This window comes from Piliocolobus tephrosceles, chromosome 8, assembly GCF_002776525.5.
Source record: "Piliocolobus tephrosceles isolate RC106 chromosome 8, ASM277652v3, whole genome shotgun sequence".
Lineage (NCBI taxonomy): Eukaryota > Metazoa > Chordata > Mammalia > Primates > Cercopithecidae > Piliocolobus > Piliocolobus tephrosceles.
Window position 1 is genome coordinate 24,822,478 of NC_045441.1, and position 26,756 is coordinate 24,849,233.

General features: G+C 45.4%; 1 protein-coding gene across 1 annotated transcript in view; it reads left to right on the plus strand.

Moving 5' to 3' along the window:
• Positions 1-1,139: 1,139 nt before the first annotated feature.
• The window catches only part of EEPD1 (endonuclease/exonuclease/phosphatase family domain containing 1), a 144,749-nt gene continuing 119,132 nt past the window's right edge, over positions 1,140-26,756 (plus strand). The window contains exons 1-2 of the mRNA XM_023183022.2: positions 1,140-1,652; positions 2,110-3,179. Coding sequence (XP_023038790.1) covers positions 2,302-3,179 — 878 coding nt within the window. The 5' untranslated portion in view covers positions 1,140-1,652; positions 2,110-2,301. The remainder of the gene's footprint in view (positions 1,653-2,109; positions 3,180-26,756) is intronic.

A 26,756-nucleotide genomic window follows, 5' to 3' on the forward strand; every position in this document is an offset into this window, starting at 1 on the left:
TTTTGCTGACCCAGTCTTTGGAATTGAAACCAGATGCACTGGTCACATTGGTTGGGGATGAAACTTCAGAGAACACTAAACGGCCAGGGTCAAAGTATTCAACGATATCACTGCATGATTTGCTTAATCGAAAAGTCTAGCTCTGAGTATCCACTATAATGCAGCTGGTTCTTTAATCTTTAACCAAATTGTCGTTTAGCAGTGTGATCCAAAAACTCTTCTGGGTTTGGGAAGCAGCCCCCATTTCCTTCCTTCGTAATGATTAGACTTAATAATTACAGAAACTTACCCTTGTTTACTCACAGCGCTAAATGTGCAAAGGAGCAAACCTGTATTTGACCTATGCGAACACACAGGAGGGTGGTGCGTGCCCTCTGCTAGGAGCACAATGAGTCGCTGGCGTTATTAGAGGACATCTCTCTGAGCGGAGCAAAGGTAATATACTGGTGGAAAAAAAGAAAAGGCCGAAAGTGGGGATAGAAATTAAGACCATCCCATTCAGTCTGCTCTGGAACGTTCTGCAAAACTCCGTGAGACGCTGGACCTACAGGGATGCCCTCTCAGGGATTGCCCCGGCCTTCATTCCCACACCTCAAAGACAGACGAAAAGCAGCTGGGCAGATCTCGCCTCGGACAATCCTAAACAGCCTCTACCAGGCATAACCAGACCTAGGCCTCGGGCGGCAACCAGGGTCCGGGTGCAGCTGACTTAGGACAGCCTCCCTGTGACCCGCCCTCGCCGGCACGGCGAAGGCTCCGCCCCTTAAGCCCCTAAGTCCCGCCTCTGCGCTCCCGGGGCCTACCCCCGTGCTCACGGTCCCGCCCCCGCGTTTCCCACCCCCTCGCGCCCAGGCCGCGCTCCCACACTCTATGACCCCACCTCTCGCACTCCAGGCCCGCCCCACGCGCTCCCGGGTTCAGCAATCCACCCATTTGTGCCAGGCCACGCCCCCACAACCATGGCTCCTCCTCTCGCACGCCAGGGCCGCCCCTCGCGCTCTCAGGTTCGCTCTCCACCCTCTTGCGCCTTGGTTCCGCCCCCTCCTCCATGGCCCCGCCTCTCGCACTCCAGGCCCGCCCTTGCGCTCTCGGGTTCCTCTCTCCACCCACTGGTGCCAGGCCCCGCCCCCATCCGGGCTCCGCCCCCGCTTGCCCTCTGGAGTCCAGGGGAGGAGTTGCGGCGCGGAGGAGGCGTGGCCGTGGTTCCTGCGGAGGCGCGAGCGGCGCGGTCAGGACTTTGGCTTTGACACCGACTGCGAGCGGGAGCCGTGCGGCTGGTGCTGCGTCTGGACTGGCTCTGGCGGATCCCGCGCCCGAGTTGGGCGCAGGACTTTTTGCCGGGATAAACGCAACTGCGGCGCCGCCGCAAGTCCTGGTGCAGCTTCGGCGGCGGATTTTGCCGCCGCTGCCGCCGCCTCCGAGCAGCCCTGCGGCTTCTATTCACTCTGGGAGAGCGATGCTGAGTTTCTCCCATAGAAAGAGCCGGGACACGCAGACCGAGGCGGCGTAGGCGGCTTCCAGGGCCTGGCCAGTGACCCACACCAGCGCTGGCGCCTAGGCTGGAGGCAGGGGGCCCGCGCTGTCCCAGGCTGGGCTCAGGCTTCCGAGCCGCAGGTGGAAGAGGAACCGGCGCCCCGCGGAGCAGCCGAGAGGTGGGGAGCGGGGACCGCGGCAGGTCGGGTGGGGGGGGTCGATAAGCCCCTTCTCAGTGCTGGCGCCGGGGAGCACGGACTTCCCAGGCTGCAGGTAGCGCTGTGTCAGATGCGGAGCGTGGGGGAGGTGGGGTGCCCCCCCGTCTGTGTGAGCCCGAGTGTGGGTGACCCAAGTGTCGGGGTTGAGAGAGGCCTGGAGAAGAGGTGTGAAGCTGATGGGGATAGGTCTTTTCCCAAGAGAAGCGGCGTATAGCCTTTTTGGGCTCAGTGTGATAAAACCTGGACGTCCCCAGAGGAGAATCCACATGGGCCCAGCCTCACTGTGCCTACGTTTTTAGGGGTTCATGGGCAGCCACCAGTCCCTGACTCCTGGTTACTAACTCCAGCACTAGGTAGGGGGTGCTAATGCAAATTGCCTAATTCAATTGGTTTCTATGTTTATTAATTCATTTTCTAGGCGGCCAAGTGAAAGGTAATTTTGGACACGCCAGGCACCGAAGATTCGGTGTTTGTCTATAGTAATCTCTTCAGTCCCTGAATCCTGCACCTTCTGTTTTTCTGTGCTTGTACGGCCTACTGGGCTTCCTCCCTAGCCAGAGAGCTCTTCTGCAGTGGTGAGGCCTTCCTGGGATCCTGATCCTGGCGGACCATGGGGAGCACCCTGGGCTGCCACCGCTCCATCCCCAGGGACCCCTCGGACTTGTCCCATAACCGCAAGTTCAGCGCAGCATGTAACTTCAGCAACATCCTGGTGAATCAGGAACGGCTCAACATCAACACTGCCACGGAGGAGGAGCTGATGACCCTGCCTGGGGTGACGCGTGCTGTGGCACGCAGCATCGTGGAGTACCGAGAGTATATCGGTGGCTTCAAGAAGGTGGAGGACCTGGCATTGGTCAGTGGTGTAGGCGCCACCAAGCTGGAGCAGGTCAAGTTTGAGATCTGTGTGAGCAGCAAGGGCAGCTCCACGCAGCACTCTCCCAGTTCCCTGCGGCGGGACCTTCTAGCGGAACAGCAGCCTCACCACCTGGCCACAACTGTGCCTCTCACCCCACGTGTTAACATCAACACAGCCACCCCGGCCCAGCTCATGAGCGTGCGAGGCCTCTCGGAGAAAATGGCCCTCAGTATCGTGGACTTCCGCCGTGAGCATGGGCCCTTTCGCAGTGTTGAGGACCTAGTGAGGATGGATGGTATCAATGCCGCCTTCCTGGACAGGATACGGCACCAGGTGTTTGCTGAAAGGTCTAGGCCCCCATCCACCCACACGAACGGGGGACTGACCTTCATCGCCAAGCCTCACCCGAGCCCCACCTCCCTGAGCCTGCAGAGTGAGGACCTGGACCTGCCGCCAGGGGGGCCCACCCAGATTATCTCCACTCGGCCCTCCGTGGAGGCCTTTGGAGGCACAAGGGATGGGAGGCCTGTGCTGAGGCTGGCCACCTGGAACTTGCAGGGCTGTTCCGTGGAGAAGGCCAACAACCCCGGGGTGCGAGAGGTGGTGTGCATGACACTCCTGGAAAACAGGTGAGGACGGGGACCACCATGGGTGTTGGGTGTGAAGGCGACTTGTGCGTGGCCTCATCTATGGATGCAAATGAGTGGATTCTTTTGTGAGTAGGGAGGGTGCAAGAGTTTTTAATCAATGTTCTTGAAGCCTCAACCAATATTGTCACCTGAGAATGGACTGTCCTTCTGCTCCAGAATTTTCTGAATACAGCTGGGCTTGTGGACCATGTCTTGAGCATGAGATATCTGACTGATTCATAATTTTGGGGTAAGCGGAGGTTGTGTTTTTGTTACTGATTTGGAGGATGCTGGGTCTACACCAAGTCAGGCACTCAGAGCATGGGAACTGGTGCAGTTTTGCATGTGAAAAAGAGTTCACTGGATTTTGTTTATTAATGGGAGGGAAAATCATATTTGTTCCATCAAATATGCCTATTTGTGCACACAAGATCATCTTAAAGGCCGAATATTTGCAAACACATACAAGTGTCTATATTTACCAAAATGCTATGAATGAATCACTCTCCATTCTTTTTCCTTATTTAACCTGGAGTTGGTTTTCAGCCCTACAACTGTGGCCCAAAATGTGTGTAACCTTTTCTGTCCCACAGCCAGAAAAAAGCAAGCTGACATGTGTGTGAAAATTGGCCAGATTTTCCACATCTAAAGCAAAGAAAAGAGTCTAGTAGGATAGGCCATTACCACAGAGCATTTACATTATTCACAATACTGCTCTCTGTAGGAATTTCTGTTAGCCTCGTCATAAAACAAAAACAATATTATTTTGGCAGTAACTCCTGCTGTTAGTAAAATAGCATACTGTATAATGTAATCAGGTGTGGGAAGGAAATAAATATTTGTGATGGTCCCTTCCAGGTCATAAGAGCTGTGATCCTGGACTTGAGGCGTTTTGCCCCGCCACCCACCAGGGGTGCAGTGTTTGTGGCTATTCGTTGATTTCCTTTGCACTGAGTTGTTGGTGAGGCTGGTGGCGGGGGCGGCAGTTTGGTGACACGAAGTGAACTCTCAGCGGGAAATCACAGTGAATGATGGCAGATCACCAGGAAAATTAGTGAGGAGAAAAGCAGGTCACAACGTTTCCTTGGCACTGACCCAGTGGCATGCTCTCGTCACTGAGAGGGGGACTCGTCACTGGGTCAGGGAACTGGACTGGGGAGCCCTTGAATGCTCTGCCTGCAGTGCTGTGTCCTCTCTTTTGCAGCCTAACTCACTCCTTTTGCAGAGTCTTCTTGTGCACAGGTGAGAGCTGAACTTGGGCCCTGGGAGACAGTTATAAAGAATGGCTTGATAATTGTTCTCTTTATCCATAGCAGCATGGGCATGTGAATGGGAAATGAGGAGGGGAGAGGCAGGAAAGGACACAGCTGCTTAATTCCTATTATGTTTTCTAGTGGCTCAATTTGGGAGGGAGGTGATGGATTTGGATCAAAAGTTGGTCCAGTGGGACTGACCAGCTAGGCAGCCCCTGCCCATTTATTATGTCAGTGGTTTCTAAAGTGTCGTCCCCGCCCCCAGCCCAGGGGATGAGCAACATCAGCTACTCACTCAGAAACTTTGTTTCTGTGTTTTAACACACCCTCCAGGCAGTTCTGATGCACACTAAAGTTTGAGAACCATTGTACTGGGTGTTAGGCACTCAGCTGTCCCTCTGTCTCTTGGAAGCCCCTTCCCTTGGCAGGGTTAGTGAATTCATGCAGAACTTTGCAGGTACAGTCGGCCCTCCATACCTGTGGGTTCCACGTCCATGGGTTCAACCAACTGTAGATGGAAAATATTCAGGGAAAAGAAAGGTTGCGTCTATACTGAACATGTTGAGTTTTTTCTTGTCATTCCCTAAACAATCCAGTATGGCAACTATTTATATAGCATTTACATTGTATTAGGCATTCTAAGTAATCTAAAGATGAATTAAAATATACTGGAGGATGTGCATAGGTTATATATAAATAATATGCCATTTTATGTCAGGGACTTGAGCATCGTGGATTTTGGTATCACTGGGACTCCTGGAATCAGTCTCTGCAGATACCAAGGTACAATTGTCCTTTTTATTTTCCCCTTTGATTGTTTTGATTATCCTTCTAGCTATTCAACCTTGTGATATTCTTTCTGGCCAAGTCTTGAGGAGCTTATTCATCTTCTAGGACATACGAATGTGAAGGGTAGAGAATGGGAGAGTGAGCAGAGATGGCTGGCCTCAGTGCTGGCTCCACCCTGCAGCCCACTGAGCAGGAGCCCTCACGACTCTTGTCCATTGTGAAGGTGCTGGGGTTGTCCTGTTTTTTTCTTCTTTGGGTTTCCTAGAGAGATGATGATTTGCTGAAGACATTGAACTATTGTCATCAGGCAAGAGTGCAGGAAAAGCTTACCCAAACCCACCTGTAAGTGACTGGGAAGGTGACCTGCACCATCACATTCTCACTCTTGGCCAAATGTGTTGGGGGTTGGTGGTTCTCTTTGCCTGGTCACAATGGATTCAGTATTCCAGACACTCCTAGCACATTGTTAATGTTTGGTAAACATGAACTAATGGATCAGGGCCTGATCCCCTACGGAGCAGGGTGAGTGCATTGCCTGTATGACTGTCCTAGGGTATCAAAAGCTGTCACAGAGTAGATGTGTCCTCAATGATAGCAGCACCCATTCTCCAAGAGCTGTGTGTTCGTCCTGATTCACAGAAATCTCTCCCATTCCAATTGTTCCCATATTAGTAAGAGGAAATACATTTAGTATGAGCAAGAATGGGTGCCGGTGATTTTCTGGGTGGCTTTGATTTACATCCATGTATACTCTGTAATAAAAGAGTTTCCTAACTTTTGGGTATGCCTTCGTGCTTTCTAACAGTTTTCCCATTTATTTGATTTTCCTAGTAAGTCTGGGATGTAGGTAACACTGGCTTTTATTAATGATTCTTCATTTCTGGCTGAGGAAACTGAAATCAAATAAGTTAAATGACATGACTCTATCATGCAGCTCATTAGTGACTCAGGGGACCCAGACCTTCTGACCTTAGACCTATGCCCTTTGCAAGCTTGCTGTGTTTTGTAAGCACAACACCTTTAACCTGCCTCTTGGTTAGACACCCATCCTCTACCTCATCAAGGGCACTTGCTAAATTGTGAGCCAGTCACAGTTTCTTAAATTAAACCCATTGTAAAGGGATTTTAAAGATACCCTTAGGCAGTTCCTTTGCAAAGGGAATAGCTGGCTCTTGATTGTTCTGTGAATTTGCTTTAGTAGGTGTGTTTTCTTAGGCTGAAGCGTAGCTGTATGGGATGGGAGTTAGAGTCTTCTCTTAACCTTCTTGCAGTATGTATGAGCTATAAGAAACTGTTTTGCAAGTGAGGCATGAGGTAGGACAGCATTAATTGATAATCATACAGTCACCAGCAGCCTTCAGGGATGTCATGCTGGTAGCACAGAACAGAACTGACAGATTTCATTAGATTATTTTGCCAAATATCAGTCTGAGGCAATACTCTTCCTTGTTCAGTATTTATGGAGCAAGATTACAGGGGAATGTTTCTGCTAAATATGCTTGCAAAATTTGGAGACAGTCCACATCTGGATTGAAAATTGGTTAATTTTTCATTTTTACTTATTTATTTTTTACTGGAAGTCATTCTGTTTTGAGAGTCTCTTTGGTTATTGAAAGTATAAACCCTCAGGGAGCTGAAAAATAATCTCCAAAATAAATAAGAGCATTTAACATCCCAGTTGCTCATTTTCCCTGTGGCCTACAGAAGAAGAGAACTTGAGTGTCAAAGTCTTTAGCCCTATAATGGCTTAAATCAGTTTTCTTGCCACATGTCTGTGGTATCAAAGCACAAGGTGGATTAGTGCCACACACTGATAGTGACAAAAGAGATTTTGCTTTATTAGACTTGATGAGTAGGATCAGTATAAACATAACCCATCTTGTCATTTGATTCATTCATTGAAAAATGTGTATTGAATGTCTGCTGTGTGCATTTATAAGCTTATTTCAGGGATCAGCTTGGTCCTGTTACTTAAACTTAAGTCAATGTAGATGAATTTGTGTGGCCCAGCCTCAAAACAGTCTAGTAAACCCAGAGTTTTGGGGCAAGTCACAGGGAGTGATGAGCATGGTTGTATTTTTCTCATATGGACAATAGGCTCACCCTGGGAGGCTGAAGGGTGGGTGGATGCAGCCAGACATTACATTTGGGGACAGAATGCCCAGCAGTCCTCTTAAAGTAGAAATTGTGAAATCCATTTTGACACTTGTGGAAACTGAGGCTCTGAGAGGTTAAATAGCATCTGTGTGGCCTTCAGAAATGCAGATATTGGAGTCAGGATTTGAAGTTTGTCTGCTTTCAAAGCAGAGGGATTAGGCCGGATTAGTCATGTCTTTTCACAGACTCCATCCCCTTCCGCTGCCTCTCACTCCCACCTCACCCACATTTCCTCCCTGCCTTTGGCTGACCAGGTGTCAGGGTCTTGGGGGAGAAGTAGGGCTTCCCTATAACACTGAGATTGTGTCCTGGCCTCTGTTTTTTCCCATTTTTGTTCCTCTACAGGATGGGGCTTGGGGCCAGAGGTAGAGCCAATCCAGAGGGTGTCAGGGCTCCTCCACCAAGCCCCTCAAGTGTGAGTCTGTGACCTTGGGCCTGACTCCAAGATCAAGTTCCAGTTTTCTGAGCCAAGGAACCCTAAGTTGTTTCTAAATAGAAAGATGGTCAATAACAAGAGTGTTGTGGATTTGTAAGAGAAGAAGACAATGTGAATGCAGGGAACTTCCAATGTAAGCAGAACTTAGGGTTTCTTTCATTAAAGGGAAAGGTGTGACTTTTGTTTTACAAGGAAGCTGGGCCCATTTTGGGTCTGATTTCAAGGTTCTTTGGGAGTTTGATGATGTTGATTTTCCCAGGGGCTATCCATTCCTTATACACTCATTCACCCATCCATCCATTCATTCATTCAATTAGCAGATCTGTTTGGTGCTCTCACTAAGTACCAGGTTCTGTGTCAGGCTCTGATAATAAAGTGAAGAACAAGACAGAGTCCCTGCACTCATGGAACTTCTGTTGTAGGCAGAGAGAAAAACAGGTCAACACACAGATCAATCATCACAGATAGTGGTGCATGCTGAGGGTGATGGAGGTAAAGTAAAGAGAAACCTGTTTAGATGGGGGTCAAGGAAGGCCTCAGCTGAAAGCTGATGGATGAGAAGAAGCCAGGCATAGAACAAGCCAGGGAAAATAATGCTCCTTGGAGGAATTGGCAAGTGCAGAGACCCCGAGAGTGCTGGTTCCAGAAAGAAGGCCAGAGTTCTAGAGTGGCAGGTGGGTGGGGCTGCAGAGCAAGGCCAGGCCAGATCAGGTGGGGCCTGTAAGACTTCTCTTGTAACAGCAGAAGGAGACCACAGAAGGTTAGAAGCAGAGGCTGAAGAAATGACCTCTTACCAGATAGTCTGACTGCTAGGGGATGCTGGAGGAGGCATGCATGGAGTGGGTCCTGGGAGTTGAGTGAAGAAGCTGTTGCAGGATTCAGACTAACGGCAATAATGTCTGGGGAGATGTGGAAGTGGGCAGAGATGAGAAGGCTTTTAGAGGTAAAAATTGGCAAGACTTGCCTATATTGTAGATAGTGTGAGATTCAGCGGGTAGCTTGTTTAAAATGCTCTGAGGTTTCTAGGAGATAGGTGCAGAGGCATGTGTAATAAGAAATCCTGGGGCTGACACACTTGCCTCTGTATTGTTTTAACATGATGCAGGGTGTTCACCTCACCCTTCCCCTTGGCCACAGCTGTGCCCTGGGTGTGGGGTCTTAGATCCATAGCAGATGCAGTATGAGGCCACGGTCTGCCCTCTGCAGATGGGGCATCTGGCAAGGCCACATATGCTCTTCAGCATCAATGACAAATAGAACCAGGGCTTGCTGTGGGGACTTTAGGGGACTATTTCTATTGGGAGAGGTTTATATACATTCATTTCAACATTGAGCAGCTACTTCGTGCTCACTACCTGATGAGGTCAGAGGCACGGGCAGAGGAAGACCCCACCCTGTGGTCAGGGGGCTCACCGTCTCAAGGACATACACATTCAGCAGATATTTCCAGGATGATGTGTGGGATGAGGGAGGATGTGAAGCTTGCTAAGAGACCTGAGAGCACAGGAATTTGTTCTCTGTCTGCTTGGCTCTGCAGGTATGTGAGACCTCAGCATCCGGTCAGGGATGAGAAGAGAGGACCAAGTCAGGTGGATGGGAGGTTGGAGTGTCAGAGGAAGGAATGTAATGGCATAGTGACAATTGAGACTAAAAGTCAGCATCCTCCCTCCTGCATTGCACACACCTGGCTGAAGAGGGGGAGGTCCAAGCTGGGCCCTACACTGAGGCTTATAATCCGAAATACTCAGACAGGAACATGGCAGGCTCCCACACAAGGCTCCTTACAGTGAAAGAATCTGGTATACAAATGCCAAGCTTATAAACAGCAAGGTATGTGTCATTTTAATTTCAAAATGACCTTCCCCAGCCTGAGCGACATAGCAAGACCCTATTGCTACAAAAAAATTAAAAATTAGCTGAGTGGGGTAGTGTGTGCCTGTAATCCCAGCTACTGGGAAGGCTGAGGTGAGAGGATCTCTTGAGCCCAGAAATTCAAGGTTGAGGTGAACTGTGATCATGCCATTGTCTTCCAGCCTCAGTGACAGAGTGAGACCGTGTCTCTCTAAGAAAAAAAAAAAATTACTCTACCTTACAAAGGATTTTATCCCAGAATTTCCTAATAACAGTCTCTTTCAGTAACAAATTAAATGATGCATTTCACTGAACTTCTATTTGCTCATCATGGACATCCTAGTTTGTGTGTGGTAATTTATAGCTGGGTAGAATTTCACACTGATGACTTCTCATATCATAACATTCAGGAAATACCACCAAAATGTCCTGCTCTACCTGACAGGCTGTTAGTCCTCATCAAATATTTAGGAATCTTAGAAGCTTCCTCACCCTCTTTCTCATGAGTGTACACAGGCCAAAGTTCTTATGTAACATCTTGATTGACAGCAGCCAAATTGCTGAACTCAAGTGGCTGGGAAAACCCTGGAGAGGTATGCTCAGAGTAAACATTTCATTATAAAGAGAAGTGTGGAATCCTTCTTGCAGAGTCTTGAATAAAGAAAGCCTGGGTTGGCCGGGCACGTTGGCTCACACCTGTAATCCCAACTTTGGGAGGCTGAGGTGGGTGGATCCTTTGAGCCCAGGAGTTCAAGACTAGCCTGGGCAACATAGTGAAATCCCATCTCTACAAAAAATACAAAAATTACCCAAGGGTGGTGGTGCACACTCGTAGTCCCAGCTATTACACCCGTAGTCCCAGCTACTCAGGAGGCTGACGTGGGAGGGAGGTTAGCTTGAGCCTGGGAGGCGAAGGTTGCAGTGAGCTGAGATGGTGCCACTGCACTCCAGCCTGGGCACAGAGTGAGACCCTGTCTTAAAAAAAAAAGAAAAGAAAGAAAAAAAGGAAAACCTGGATTTTCTTTACTGACTACAATTCCCCAACTAATATTGATTTGTTGTTTGTTTCCAGTGAGTCCTTGTTTCCTAATTCTATTTTGGTTCAGCTGTTACCTGATTAAGCTGTTAAGTTGGGCCTTAAATTGTTTTACCTAGAGGCTGCTGTATACTCCTGAAATGCAGTGCTTAAACGACAGAATGTTGTTCCCATTGCCACATTTAAGGTTGCGCATGCTTTGAACGGTCTACAGATCTGAAGTCGTGTTTGCTCACCCAAAAACTGGAGAATAAAACTGGTACTTTGTCTTTCTCAGCTTATGCTAAAAGTGGCAGGTCTCAGGTGGGTTGTTGTTTTTTAAAAAATATCTATCCAATATCCTGTTAAAAAAAAAAACACTTCTCTATAGGTATTTTCTATTAAGCAAATTCAATCTTTGTTTTTTGGTTTTTTTTTTTTTTTTTTTTTTTTTTAGCGGTTTCTGTTTCTTGAATGGGAAAAAGCCAATATTTGGGTGACATTAGGCCTTGGTCTTCACTGCCAGCGGTCTCAGGGCTCCTTTCTTCCTTTCTTGGTGGGCAGCCTCTGTGACTTCAGATTATTTTGTTGTTTTATGGGTAGGTTTTTTTGTTGTTGTTGTTTTGTTTTTTCCTTTTCAAAGTGATTCCCAATCTTTTAAAGTTTTAATTTGAGGACTCATTTTAGATAGCAAAATGCTTCATGTCCCTCCTCTCTCCCTCACTTGATGGTGGACTTTTAGTGTCCGTTGGTGGCAGAGGTTGTGCTAGAACAAAAGCAATGATGATTAACACTGACAGTGGCTATGGCTGAGGCCCATAGCTAAGTTATAGATACAGAAGAGATGGCTCAGAGAAGCTGAGAAGTTTTACTGCTTTTGGAGGGTGGGACTTGGATTACAATCCAAAGTCTTTGCAGTTAGACTCCAAAATTTGATGATAAAAAGTTATTCTGCTCAGTAATGCTACTCAGAGTAGTTGTATTTCATTCACCCAGACTGCATTGTAGACTAGATGCTTTCTTAACCAGCTTGGCTTGGGTTCCCTAGGTTATGATTTTTCATAAGTATACTGATATTTAATATCATCATGTGTCTGTGAACATATGTATTTGTCTTAGTGTTTGTCTCTTCAAAGTGGAGCAGGGATGTTTGCAAAGGAAACTGATTGCAGGATACTATATTTTTATGACTTTTCACTCTTTTATAATTGTCTTACCCACACTTATTTTGACAGCAATTTCTTAAACAACTTGCTTTTTAAGAAGCTTTTCAAGTATCCATCTTCATTTTCTTAGAAACAATTTATCTTTCTGCTCATGCTTCTATTTCAGCAGTTGATAATCACATTTTAGAAGATCATGGTAATATGTGCAACTGACATAAACAGTTTAAGGACAGACACAGTTGACTCTCTGGTAAGCACATGATGCCCTGCTCACAGCTGATCAAGCCAAGTGTACTCATTGCGCCATGGGCATCCCTCAGCTTGTTTACAAAGGGAATGTGGACACTTTGGTAGGTCCCTTGAGTGGAAGTTGGTTAGGAAAACATCTATTATGTTTTTTTAAATGATTACTGTGGTAACCAAGTTGTGTATTTAAGCTAGACTCAGTGTTTGCTCTACATGTTTATTGTAGACCCCAACAGGTAACTGCAGGTTGTTACTGACCCGCCATTCTTTCCTCTAGGAGATTGATTGAAAAAGTCAGTCTCTGGAGAAGACAGGCAAGCACTGAGTAATATTTGGTCAATGACAGATTGTGTATATGACGGTATTCCCAGAAGATTATAATGGAACTGGAAAATTCCTGTTGCCTGGTGATATCTTCATGATCCTGATCCCATGTAAGCCTAGGATAATGTGTATGTGTCTCTGTGTTTAACAAAAAGGTTTAAAAAGTAAAAAAGAAATATATTTAACAATAGCAAAAACTTATAAAGTAAGGATATAAAGAAAGAAAATATTTTTATATGGTTGTACTGTGTTTGAGTTTTAAGCTATGTTATTACAAAAGTCAAAAAGATTAAAACGTTTAAAAGTTTATAAAGTAAAAATGTTACAGTAAGCTAAGGGTAATTTATTAGTGAAGAAAGAAAAAAAACGTTTAATTTAGTGTAGCCTAAGTGCACAGTGTTTATAAAATCTACAGTAGTGTAAGTCATGTCCTAGACCTTCATATTCTTTCACCACTCACCACTCACTCAGAGCAATCTCCAGTCCTGCAAGATCCATTCATGGCAAGTGCCCTACACAGATGTACCATGTTTTACATTGCATACTGTATTTGTAGTGTACTTTTTCTATGTTTAAATACCATAGTATTACAATTGTCTACAGTCTTCAGTACAATAACATACTAGGTAGGTTTATAGCCTAGGAGCAGGCTCTACCATCTAGGTCTGTGAAAGTCCACTCTGTGAAGTTTGCACAATGATGAAATCACCTAATGATCCATTTCTTTTTCTTTTTCTTTTTTTTCTTTCTTTTTTTTTTTTTTTGAGACAGAGCCTTGCTCTGTCGCCCATACCCACCACCACGTTCTGGCTAATTTTTTGTGTGTGTGTTTTTAGTAGAGACAGGGTTTCCATGTTGACCAAGATGGTCTCGATCTCTTGACCTCCTGATCTGCCCGCCTCAGCTTCCCAAAGTGCTGGGATTACAGGCATGAGCCACCGCGCCTGGCTCTAATGATCCGTTTCTTAGAACGTATCCCCATTGTTAAACGGTGCATGATTGTATTTATGAAGTCAAGAATTTGACTCATAAATTGATAGTTTGACTCAAATTGATACATTGTCCCAATTTCTCCTAAAAAGTCTCCTGCAACTTTTAGATATAAAAAAGGTGAAGTCCTGGTGAGCTTTTATTTTGATTTAATACCTGTACTAGTCAGCATTTTCTTCAGCGATACAGATGAACTGCTTGCAGAACTGATGAATACTGTAAACGGAGAGGGACTCAGGCAGGGGGATGGGACTAGATGGCTTATAAATACTTTCCCAAGTTCGTGACTCCACACTGTTTTTTAAAAATGGTCTGAATTGAATTTTAAAGTCTGATTTTTAAAATATTAAATATACACGTTCACACAAGTGAAACTGTACAAGAAACTGTGGTATTACAGTATACATTTGCTGAACTCAGTTTAATGCCAGCCCAGACTGTTTGGAGTTGATTTGTAATTTTTTGTGTTATGTTAGTTTGGATGTCTCCTGAATTTGTAATAAAAAATGCAAGTAGTTGTTAGATATTGTTAGAATTTCAACTAGAAAAGGAGTTGCTTCTATCTTTTAAACTTTGAGGTAAATTTTATTAAGAGCATTAGGAATTGCAAAATGGATGTTTAAGATATTACCATTTGCAAGCACTTAACTGTGAAAATCAGGAGGCCAGGAGAAGTGGCTCATGCCTGTAATCCCAGCACTTTGGGAGGCCTAGGTGAAAGGATCACTTGAACCTAGGAGTTCGAAACTGGCCCTGGCAACATGGTGAGAACGCCGTCTCTACAAACAAACAAACAAACAAACGAACAAAAAAAAAAAAACAGGATTTCTTGTCATTGGTCAACCCAAGCAAGATAAACTGCATGAAGAATGAGAAATGAGACTGTAAGATCACCTGTAATCCCTAATTTCAAATACCATATTTGCATTCATTCAAACTGCTGTGGTATTTCGATTGATTGATTCTGTTGGTTCAAATGATATGTTTAAATATATACATTTCTTTCAAATCACAAAAGTCGCTTCCAATCCTGAGGCTTTTTCCACAGAGAGGGAAAATGATCACTGTTACTAGCAAATACCCTTGAATACTGAGAAGGAAGAGTGGCTACTGTTCCTATAGATAAGATGTGTTTGGTTTTTAGGGCTGCCACAGTGAAGTCTGAAGTCCCACAGACTGAGGGGCTTCAGCCTCAGAAATGATTGTCTCACAGTTCTGGAGGCTGGGAGTTTGAGATCAAGACGTCAGCCAGCTTGGTTTTTCTCAGTCCCCTTTCCATGGTTTGCAGATGACTGTCCTCTCCTTGTGTCTTCACATGGTCTTTCCTCTGTACCCAAAATCTCTTCTTATGAGGTCAACCAGTCATATCAGATTAGAGCTTACCCCGATGGCCTCCTTTTACCTTAATCAACTCTTTCAAGGCCCTATCTCCAAATACAGTCACATTCTGAAGTACTGGGGGTTAGGTCTTCAACACAGGAATTTGCGGTGGGATGGTGGGGGCGGACACAATTTAACCTTTGACAAGATGATTTCAGAAAAATTACCCAGGGGTTTCCTTCTGGGCTATTTGTGAGCAACTTGCTCCTCTGAGTTTTTTTCTGGAGGGATGACGATTTCAAAGTATTTGTTTCACAGTTTAAATGCTAGAGAAAGCTGCATTTGAGTTCCTGGAGGGACACACTGCTCTGCCAAGAGGAATGGCTTTCTTGCTGGGCCATAGTAGATAGGGTCCAGCTGTTAGGGCCTGGACCCTTGCACTTCTCTCCTTCAGATTTGCTAGTCTGAGTTTTCCTCTGAAAAGAGAGCAGAGACCTGGAGCCTTCTACACTGCCACCCCCACGCAGCAGCCTCCAGTTTGCCAAGCTTCTTGCTTGCCCTTGGCTATAAGTAATATTGACGCGTAACTTTGCCAAACCCTGGGCACTGGGTACCAGTTTCAGTTAGAGATTTAGTGCCATTTAGAGCATAGTGCCCTTTATTATTATTATATTATTATTATTGTTATTATTATTGACAGAGTCTCGCTCTGTCACCCAGGCTGGAGTGTAGTGGTGCCATCTCAGCTCACTGCAACCTGTGCCTCCCTGGTTCAAGCGATTCTCCTGCCTCAGCCTGCCAAATAGCTTGGATATAGGCACGCGCCACCATGCCTGGCTGATTTTTGTATTTTTAGTAGAGACAGGGTTTTACCGCATTGGCCAGGTTGGTCCCATAGTGCCCTTTAGAATTGCTGTGGAAGGGTAAGATTCAGAGTGATCCGTGTGAAGCCAACCCAAGTTGGGCTTTCCCTGACTTCTATAGTTAAGCACGCCAGCTATGGGCTCCCCTATTAGCACGTATTTCCCCTGCCATGACCATCTCTCAGTTGTAATTGTGTGTTGGTGCTGTCTGCCCTGTGGACTGCACCTCACAAGGGCAGGAGTCATGCACATATAGTGGAGTTTGGGCACAGTATCACTCGGGAATTTGTGGAAAGAATAAATGATCACTAACATTTATTGAGAATTTATTTTACTCCACATGCTGTTGCCTTTGACATTCATTAACTGAATGCTCACACTACCTCAGTGAGGTGAATAAACTATAAACCCAGAGTCTAAACTCTTTCAGATGCAGAGGTAGCAAATCCATAAACTTGGAGATGGAACCAAAAGATTAAGAAAGGGGACAGTTGGCCAGGCACAGTGGCTCACGCCTGTAATTCCAGCACTTTGGGAGGCCGAGGCGGGTGGATCATGAGGTTGGGAGATCAAGACCATCCTGGCCAACATGGTGAAACCCCGTCTCTACTAAAAATACAAAAACAAAATTAGCTGGGCGAGGTGGTGGGCGCCTGTAGTCCCAGCTACTCAGGAGGCTAAGGCGGGAGAAAGGGGTGAACCCAGGAGGCAGAGCTTGCAGTGAGCCGAGATCGCGCCACTGCACTCCAGCCTGGGTGACAGAGCAAGACTGTCTCAAAAAAAAAAAAAGAGGTGAGGACAGTTGTTTCCAAACCTTTCTAGATCTAGAAAATATGAAGAGACAAATTTAACTGCGGGTAAAGAACCCTGTCCTCCTGGGGGTACTGCCCTGCCATCGCTTGAGGAAATCATCTGATTCAATTTGAGGATTTCCTTCTCCTCATCCCTGGATTCTGGATATTGCATAGAAGTTGTATAGTATGTGACCTTTTGTGCCTGACTTTTTTAGTTAGCATAATGTTTTTGAGGTTTATCCGTGGTGAAGCATGTATCAGTATTTCTTTTTTTTTCTTAATAGTTGAATAATATTCCACTGTATAGATGTACCACATTTTCTTTATCCATTCATCAGGTGATGGACATTTGGATTATTTCCACTTTTTGACTCTTATGTGAATAATGGTGCTAAGAATATTCATGTACAAGTTTTTATTTGGATATCCATTTTCATTTCTTTTGGGTATATACGTAGGAGTGGAGTTGCTGGAGTAATTTTTTGTTTATGTTAATTTTGTGTTTAACTTTTTGAGGAACTGCCAGATTGTTTTCCAGGGTGGCTGCACCATTTTACATTTCCACCAGCAGGTATGAGGGCCTGTTTCTCTACATCCTCATCAACAGTTGTTGTTGTCTGTCTTTTTGATTGAAGCCATTCTAGTGGGTGTGAAGAGGTATCTTCTTGGGGTTTTAAATTGCATTTCCCTAATAACTAATGACGTTTAGCATCTTGTCATATATTTATTGGTTATTTGTATATCTTCTTTGGAAAAATGTCTATTCACATCTGTGTGGGTCATTTTCAAACTTGTTTCTAAGCTGAAAAAATACAAGTTATCTTTGTATTGATTTCCTTTCACTCGCTCTTCCCCTCTTCCTTGCCTCTTAGTCATGGAGTCATTGTACCAGTACATAACCTGGAATAATTGTTTTGTAATAGGAAAAAGTACCCAACATCCTACAGAAACAAACCCCACATCTGGGAAGGAGCCTGGAGAACTTCATTTGGGATGCTTCATGAATCTGGCTGGAATCTTCTGTCTGAACTGGGCTTAAACAATGTCCTGGAGAAGTATTGGTTTTCACACTTAAGTTATGCATTTTTAATGGAAGTTTAGCACTTTTTTATCAAAAGCCAAAATATAATGGACAGTATGCCAGGTGAGCTTTAGAAATTTCATCAAAATAACTCCAATGAGAGGTGAGCTTTGGCAATTTCATCACAGTATCTGCAAATCATAGGCCCTTGGGCCAGGAAATAACCTTGAAGGAACACCTGCTGCTGGCATCCACAAATGACATTTTCTATGTACATTAAAAATTTTGTATTTTGGCTGGGTGCGGTGGCTCATGCCTGTAATCCCAGCACTTTGCAAGGCCAAGGCAGACCTGAGTATCACCTGAGGTCAGGAGTTTGAGACCAGCCTGGCCAACGTGATGAAATCCCGCCTCTACTAAAATACAAAAATAAGCTGGGCATGGTGGCGCATGCCTGTAATCCCAGCTACTCAGGAGGCTGAGGCAGGAGAATCACTTGAACTTGGGAGGCGGAGGTTGCAGTGAGCCAAGATTGTGCCACTGCACTCCAGCCTGGGTGACAGAGTAAGATTCTGTCTCAAAAAACAAAAGTATATATTTTATATATATAAAATGTTTATTTCCTGTTCTTTTTAACTCCTGCTGTGGAGAGTTAAGTCATTATGCTCTTCTCTTTGTGGAACCCTGTATCAGTCATTGCAGGGACCTGCTTCTCTTTGGTTTCATTTTAAAAGTGTCTTTTTTTTTTTTTTTTTCAGAGCTCCCCTCAAGAAAGATTAAATTGACTTTTTTTCTTTGTCCCCCTCCCATAGATTCCAAGTGCAAAGTATTACATATATGTCCTTAGACATCGCCTTAAAAAATATATCTTTAATCTATAAAAATGCTGTGTTCTTAAGATTTCTAGCTAGTTTTGGCTTGTGAATGTTGCTTGATCGTTCACCATAGATTACCTGTTCATCACCCCCATTGCAATGGAGATCCAGTCCAATGTTTAACTGTCCTTATTACCATATAACTTCAGTCTCCTTCCATCTTATCTTCTCACTCGGAGTAGAATAGTTTTAGTTCATTTTACTTTTTTCCATGCTTCTTTTTGTTTGTTTGTTTTGAGACAAGATCTCACTCTGTCGCCTAGGCTGTGAAGTGCAGTGGCCTGATCACAGCTCACAGCAGCCTCAAACTCTGAGGCTCAAGCAATCCTCCTGCCTCAGCCTCCCGAGTAGCTGAGACTACAGGTGTGCACCACCACACCTGGCTAATCTTTATTTTTTATGTAGAGAGAGCGCCTCATTATGCGGCCCAGGCTGGTCTTGAACTCCTGGGCTCAGATAATCCTCCCACTTTGGCTTCCCAAAGTGCCTCATATTTTTCAAGCATAAATCAATTTTGGCTGTACTCTAAACCTCAGATTTTCCAGGTATACTCTTGTGGGAATAGATACACAAAAATGAGTGGACCCAGCAGAAAAGCCAAAGCACGTTGCTGGCTTAAAACAAACCAAAAAACATATTTAGTGACTAAATTATAAGTGTTTAAAATTTCACTTGTACAAAACAACTCCAGCAATAAGTCAGACTTTATCAGAGGTCAAACTTGAGATCAAAGACCTTGGAATTATCTTTCATAGTTCAGACATCATTAATTGAATCTTGTTTTAGTAAATCTTTCTTGCTTTTCACATCTCCGTGGATTTGTATATGTCTGACCGCAGACATATGTTTGTACGTGTCTCCACCCACAGAGTGTCTGAGTATGTGTGAATTATAAATATACCCATCTTTTAAAATAGATCTTTATCTTTGGTGGTGTGTCTTTGCTTCTTCCACTTTCACAGTGAGTAAGTATAGTTGGGAAGACCTATGTATACAGTTGGCCATATACTGCCTTCTCACGCATTAATTGTAAACTCTTCTCTGTAGTTTCGGCCAAGCTTGATGGTAGCTGGCATCTGATTTAGTTTCAAAGCAATCTGCCTGATGTCTGCTAATATCAGAGTCAGGTGCCATGACCTTTTACATAGTTCAAGGTCAGACTGTGAAGTTCATTTTTGATGTCCAAGTAGGGGACTTTACTTTTTATATGAAATATTTAAAACATAAAAAAATGCTTATATATGTTTATGTTAAATATTTATACATACAATATAAATAATACTTGGGCTCTTTTTCTCTCCCTTGTCAGTATATTTCACTTTCTTGGGGACTCAGGGCTCTTCTGCCTTACTCTGGTGTTATGACATACACTGGTTTTCGTCCATGAGTCCTAGCTTCTAACTACCATATCCCTAGTTACAGTCTTTTGTTATAATGTTGGGCGTGTTAAGCCTCAGGAAAGTTGAATCTCTCTTCTGCCTTCCTTTCATCTGCCTCAAGGTAGGACTCTAGTCTTCCCCTCCTTTTGGATTGTGGGTCTTTTCCTAAGACCCTCCCCAGAGAGGGACCTGTCTGATACCCTGAGAGAAGGAATGCTTTCATAGAAATCCAAGAGGACTGGGTTCTAGAGCTTCCAGATAACTGGACACGTGGAGGTTCCTAGCAGGCAGTGACCCAGGGAGGGTATGGAAGCTCTGTGTCCCTTCTGCCGTACGTTGTCCTCTCGTGTCATCTGTATCCTTTGCAGTATCCTTTATAACAAGCTTGTCCAACCCATGGCCTGCAGGCCACATGCAGCCCAGGATGGCTTTGAATGCATCCCAACACAAATTTGTAAACTTTCTTAAAATATTATGGTTTTTTTTTTTTTTTAAAAAAAAACTCATCAGCTATCATTAGTGCTAGTGTATTTTATATGAGGCCAAGACAGTTTTTCTTCCATTGTGGACCAGGGAAGTCAAAAGATTGTACACCTCTGCTTTATAATAAACCAGTAAACCTTAAGTTGGTGTTTCTGCGAGTTGCTTCAGCAAATTAACCAAACCCAAACGGGGGATTGTGGAAACCTCAACTTGAAGCCAGTTGGTCAGAAGTTCTGGAGGCTCAGACTTGCGACTAGTGTCTGAAGGCTGGGGGGTGGGGAGGGCAGGGGGATTGGGGACAGTCTTGGAGACTGAGCCCCAAACGGGTGGGGTCTGGTACTACCTCCAGGTAGATAGTATAGAAACAGAATTGGAGGACACCCAGCTGGTGTCTGATGCTTGGTGTGTGTGGAAAGAAACCTATACATTCAGTCACTGACATGGTTTAGCTCTGTGTACCCACCCAAATCTCTTCTTGAATTGTAATCTCCACAAGTGAAGGGAAGGACCTGGTAGGAGGGGATTGGATCATGGGGATGATTTCCCTCATGCTGTTCTCATGATAATGAGTGAGTTCTGATGAGATCTGATGGTTTAAAAGTGTTTGGCTCCCAGCGCTCTGGGAGGCCGAGGTGGGCGGATCACGAGGTCAGGAGATTGAGACCATCCTGGCCAACATGGTGAAACCCTATTTCTACTAAAAAAAAAAAAAATACAAAAATTAGCTGGGTGTGGTGATGCATGCCTGTAATCCCAGCTACTCGGGAGGCTGAGGCAGGAGAATCGTTTGAACCCGGGAGGCAGAGATTGCAGTGAGCTGAGACTGCACCACTGCACTTCAGCCTGGCAACAGAGCGAGACTCCGTCTTAAAAAAAAAAAAAAGTGTTTGGCAGCTCCCCCACTCCCGCGTTCTCTCCTGCCGCCATGTAAGACATGCCTTGCTTCCTCTTCCGCCATGATTGTGAGTTTCCTGAGGCCTCCCCAACCATGTGGAACTGTGAGTCAATTAAACCTTTTTTGTTTATAAATTACCCAGTCTCAAATATATCTTTATAGCAGTGTGAAAATGAACTAATACAGTCACAGAAGTCTTCTGTGTTGATTGTTGTGGTGTGAGAGCAGGGGAAAACATGGCTTGAGAGAGGTGTTTCTGTATGTACCCACTGTCATCCTTTTAGATCCCTTTCTGTGCTTGGAAAATTTCTTTTTTTACGACACGTGGTGGGCAGCAGAGTCCACCACACAGTGGGAAAAATACAAATGCAGATATTCACTTCCTAGCATCCTTTGCAGCTAGGGTCTGGGCCTAGGTCCATGCAATCATCCTAATCTCTGATTGAGAGCCAGTGGCACCAAAAACTCAGGGACTGTGAAGAGCTCAGTCTGGCTGTGGGAATAGTAGTTTATACAGGGCTGAGTCCTTGGGATGGCAGAGACTGTGTGGCTGGTGGCAGTAAGTAGTGGCCAGGACTGGTGCTGTTGGCTGCACAGGCTGTGGCACTGAGGGCTTGGGATTATTGCAATTGGGGCCTTACCTGACCAGTTCTGGGGTATGTTTGCCTCTTGTTCCTGATTGCCCACCCCTACCTCCTTAATATTCTTTTAGCAAAGTATCTGCTTAAATCAAGCATTGTTGATTTCTGTTTCTTGCAATTAAGAATCTTAATTGATATACCCTGATACACAGATGCTGGACTAGTTGTTTTAAAATTCTTTTTAGACAGGGAAGCCTTTCATTAAATGAAATCTTATGAGGAAGCATAACACATGATGCTGGTAAAAGAGGTGCTGCTCTGCATTAGGGCCCTGGAGGGAATGCTAATGCATAAAGCATAGCTGAAATCCATTGCCATGGATATTCTGTGATCCTGGATCAGTTACTGCCTCCCTGCCCATGTTACCCAGGCCCTGGTCTCTGCCAGGCAGCTGCTGGATGAGGAGGGGTTGATGTTTGCTGCTAATTCTAAATCTGTGTATTTCCAGGGCCCTTCATGTACTGTTTGTCTACTCCAAGATACCGGCCTTCTCTGCCTTCTGATCGCTTTCACTGGGTGAATGGTGACATACCCTCCGTGCGCAGGCCCTGTGCAAGTGTGGATACCTAGATCAAAGAGATTACATGCCTCTTAGAGTGCTCTTCAAAATACCAGTCCATTTCTAAGATTAAAAAACTTAGCAATCAACTAATCAGCAACGGCTGATATTTGCCCTGTTAAACGAAAGACCTTAGGCCAGGCGTGGTGGCTCACGCCTGTAATCCCAGCACTTTGGGAGGCTGAAGCAAGTGGATCACAAGGTCAGGAGATCGAGACCATTCTGGCTAACACGGTGAAACCCCGTCTCTACTAAAAATACAAAAAAAAACAAAAACAAAAACAAAACATTAGCGTGGTGGCGGGTGCCTGTAGTCCCAGCTACTTGGGAGGTTGAGGCAGGAGAATGGCGTGAACTCGGGAGGCGGAGCTTGCAGTGAGCCGAGATCGTGCCACTACACTCCAGCCTGGGTGACAGAGTGAGACTCCATCTCAAAAAAAAAAAAAAAAAAAAAAAAAAAAACCTTAGCCAAATTAAATTTAATAGAGTTTAATTGAATGAAGAACAATGCCCAAACTGGGCAGCCTCCCAAGCCAGAGCAGGCTCAGAGAGACTCCAGCACAGTCATGCCATAGAAGAAGATTTATGGACAGAAAGAGGAAAGTGATGTACAGAAAACATTAGTGAGGTACAGAAGGAGCTGGATTGGTTACAAGGCTTGCCTTATTTGAACATGGTTTAAACAGTTGGTTCCCTTTGATTGGCAAAAACTTGGTGATTGGCATAAGGCTAGGTTACAGTCTATTGACACCTCCACATAGGTTATAGTTCACTATGCACAGAGAAACCTTTAGGCTGAACTTAAAATATGTAAGGAGGCAGCTTTACACTAAACTTGATTTAACAGCCCTCACAGATAAAGTAGGATGTGCTTTGCAGCAGGTCTGCCATGGCATGATCATAGCTCACTCTCACTGCAGTCTCAAACTCCTGGGCTTAAGTGATCCTCCCACCTCAGCTTCCCAAGAAGCTGGGACCACAGGTGCATGCCACCACGCCTGACTAATTTTTGAGTTTTTTTGTAGGGATGAGGTCTCACTAAGTTGCCCAGGCTGGTCTCAAACTCCTGGGTTCAAGCGATCCTCCCACTTTGGCCCCCAAAAGTGTTGGGATTATAGGGGTGAGCCATCATGCCTGGCCCTGACTCTTTTTTTTTTTATTTGAGATTATTATAGAGTCACATTTAGTTGACATTTTGTGCCAGATGACTGTTGTGGGGGCTGGCCTGTGTTTTGTGGGATGTTTAGTGAATCCCTGGTTCTATTCCCTAGATGCCATGAGAACCCCACCTCCCTTCCCGGGTGTGACAGCTTAGTGTCTTCAGACATTGCCAAATGAACATGCTCTTGGGAGCAGAATCATTCCCAGTTGACAGCCGCTGCTCCAGAGCCATTTTAAAGGTACAAGGAGCAGTGTCACCACTGTGGGGACCGGAGCTGGACCTGACAGGTTTTCCTTGGCTATAGTAGGAGCCCCAGACCCTGCAGCCTCAGCTGAATGGGGAGGAGGTGAAGCCAGAGGGACTGAACAGGCCACTGTTGGGTCCCCATGAGGTGATGACTGTATGTGGCCTCTCTGGGAGAGCTGGGAGGCAGCAGACTGGAGCATGGGCCCTTTCAGCCCTGAGTATGTGGTGTGCGTAGAAGACAGGGCTGAGGAGGGGAGGCCCAGGGAACCCTCGCCTGCCCCTGCCTCTTGCTGGGACTTCCTGAGTAAAGGAGGAACTTGGGAGCCACAAAGAGGTCCACTGCCCTGGTGATGCAGTTGGGGAAGGGGTGGTGCCTGGCCTCTCAGGGCAGAACCTCTGAGAAAGGCCCCTGGGAAGGAAGATTCCTGAAGAAGATAAAGCCAGGCCTGCTGGTGGCGGCTGGGGCGGGGATGCTCAGTGCATTCGGAAGACAGCAAATCACTCCAGGAGTGGCCTGAAGACAACCCTCTCCCTCACAGCCTGCCAAAGAGCAGAGGTTTAGAAGAAAGAAAGAAGAGGTGGGGTTTCCTACCCCTGAGCCTCATTTTAGGGTAGGAAAATCAGGTCTCATGGGAGCCTCGTGTATTCAGCAGGTTCTCCCGTGCAACAGATGTCAGAATAAAGTTATTTCAGTTCAGATGCTATGTCGTAGCGCTATGATAGCTGTGAACATGCAGGTAAAGTATTCTCAGGGTTGGTGATACTCCAGGACTGCTGTTTGTACTTCTATGGAAGAGATTATAATTTTTCCTTAGTAATAACTCCATAAAACAAAAATGAAAGCTTCACTGGAATAAAGTTATCTTTTTGTGTACAGAGAAGCATTTACAATTAAACAGATAGTATATGGACTTCAGACCGTGCTAGCTTGATATGCGTTTGACTCTATTACAAATACGATCCTAGATAAACCACCAATGCCAAGAGCAGAATAAATCCTTTACAGTGAGGAAAAAGAAGTAGGAGGGAAATAACGTATGGCATAAAGTTATACAAACTAAAAATAAAGCTGCCTGGTTCTCCTGAAGTAGCTCTTAGGTACTTTGAATGTCTTCAGTGGAAGGAAAAATAATAAATCCAAACATGATTAAATATATTTGGACTTAAACTGTTATCACACATTTTTAGAGACAGAACGTGGATCTGTGGTTGGGGCCAGGGCAGGGAATAGGGATTGACTGCACATTGGCACAAGGAACATATTTTGGGATGATTGAAATGTTCTAAAATTGGATTGTGGCGATGGTTGCATAACTGTAACTTTACTAAAAATCATTGAATTGTACACTTCTAGTGGATAAATTCTGTATGTAAATTTTATGTTGCTGAAGCAATAAAAGACTTGTTACTGTGTGCTTTAAATGACATCTTATTTGGGGTTTTTTTTTTTTTTTCATTTTTAAATGTTTTGCAATTTCAACTTTTATTTTAGATCCAGGGGGTGCATGTGCTGGTTTGTTACATGGGTGTATTGCATGACGCTGAGGTTTGGGGTATGAATGATCCCATAACCCAGGTAGTGAGCATAGTACCCAGGAGGGAGTTTTTATCAACTCTTTCTCTGCTCCCTGCCCTCTAGTAGTCCCCAGTGTCTCTTGTTCCCATCTTTATGTCCATGTGTACCTAATGCTTAGCTCCCACTTATAAGTGAAAACATAGAATATTTGGTTTCTGTTCCTGCGGTAATTCACTTAGGATAATGGCTTCCATGAACATAATTCATGTTGCTGCAAAGGACATGATTTCATTTTTTTTATGGTTGTGTAGTATTCCATGGTGTATAGGAACCACTTCATCCAATTTGTTGTTCATGGGCATGTGGGCTGACTCCATGGCATCTTATTTGCCTTAGCAGTTTTGTTTTGTTTTGTTTTGTGTTTTGAGACAGAGTCTCACTCTGTCACCCAGGCTGGAGTGCAGTGGTATGATCTCAGCTCACTGCAACCTCCATCTCCCAGGTTCAAGCAATTCGCCTGCCTCAGCCTCCCAAGTAGCTAGGATTACAGGTGCACACCTCCACGCCTGGCTACATTTTGCAATTTTAGTAGAGACTGGGTTTCCCCATGTTGGTCAGGCTGGTCTCAAACTCCTGACCTCAGGTGATCCACCCACCTCAGCCTCCCAAAGTGGTGGGATTACAGGTGTGAGCAACCGCGCCTGGCACCTTCACAGTTTTTAGTCTCATTGTTTCAGTATTCCTTCAAGTGTCTGACTTAAGTCATTTAAGCCCTCAGGGCCTCATCTTCTTCCCTGGAACATGGAGGTGGCAGTGTTCCTACCTCAGGAAACTGTTCTGTCAGTTAATGGAATAAATAAGTGTAAAGCACTTGTACCACACCTGGCTCCTAGTGTTGTCACCACCACTGCCATCCCCGTGGTTACTGTTCGCTGTCACTTTCTTCTCCAGCCTGGCCAAAGCCAGGTCTCTAGTCCAGGCTCCCTGTCCAGTCTCTCCTAGCCACACGCTGCAGTCAGGGTGGTATTCTGAATGAGAGCTGAATCTTTCTGAAAGCACTGGGGCTCCCCGGTGCTTTAGGTGAGTTCAGACTCCTCACGGCCACAGGGGCCCTCCCCCGACACCTGGGCCCCTTCTTGGTCTCCTCGTCTCGTGATTCCTCCAGTTGTCTCTAAGCCCTCGATTCTCCTGCCATTTGGAAATTCTTCCAGATCTCATATGGGCTTTGCCTGGGACAGTCTTCCCTCTCTTCTGCCAACCCTTGCTCTTCCTTTAGGTGCCAGCATCGTGTGGCTCTTGGAAAAGCCAGCCAGGAGTGCATGTTAGGCCCTCTCTACTTTGTGCCCCCTCAGGAGTCCTCCAGAATCGTAACTGCCATGAACACCCGTGCACCACCATGAGTCCCATGAGGTAGGACGTGCTCTCCTGCCCTGCACTGGTGTGGCTTCCAACTGTGCCGGGCACAAGGTCAGGAGCCCTCGAAGGTAAACTGTGTCTCTAAAGTGATGAGTTGCCTTCCTGTCTTAATCGCTCCAGGGAGACGGTTTAATCCAAGGCCATGTTCAGTTAATTTAGAACAGCCTAAAGTCTAGAACC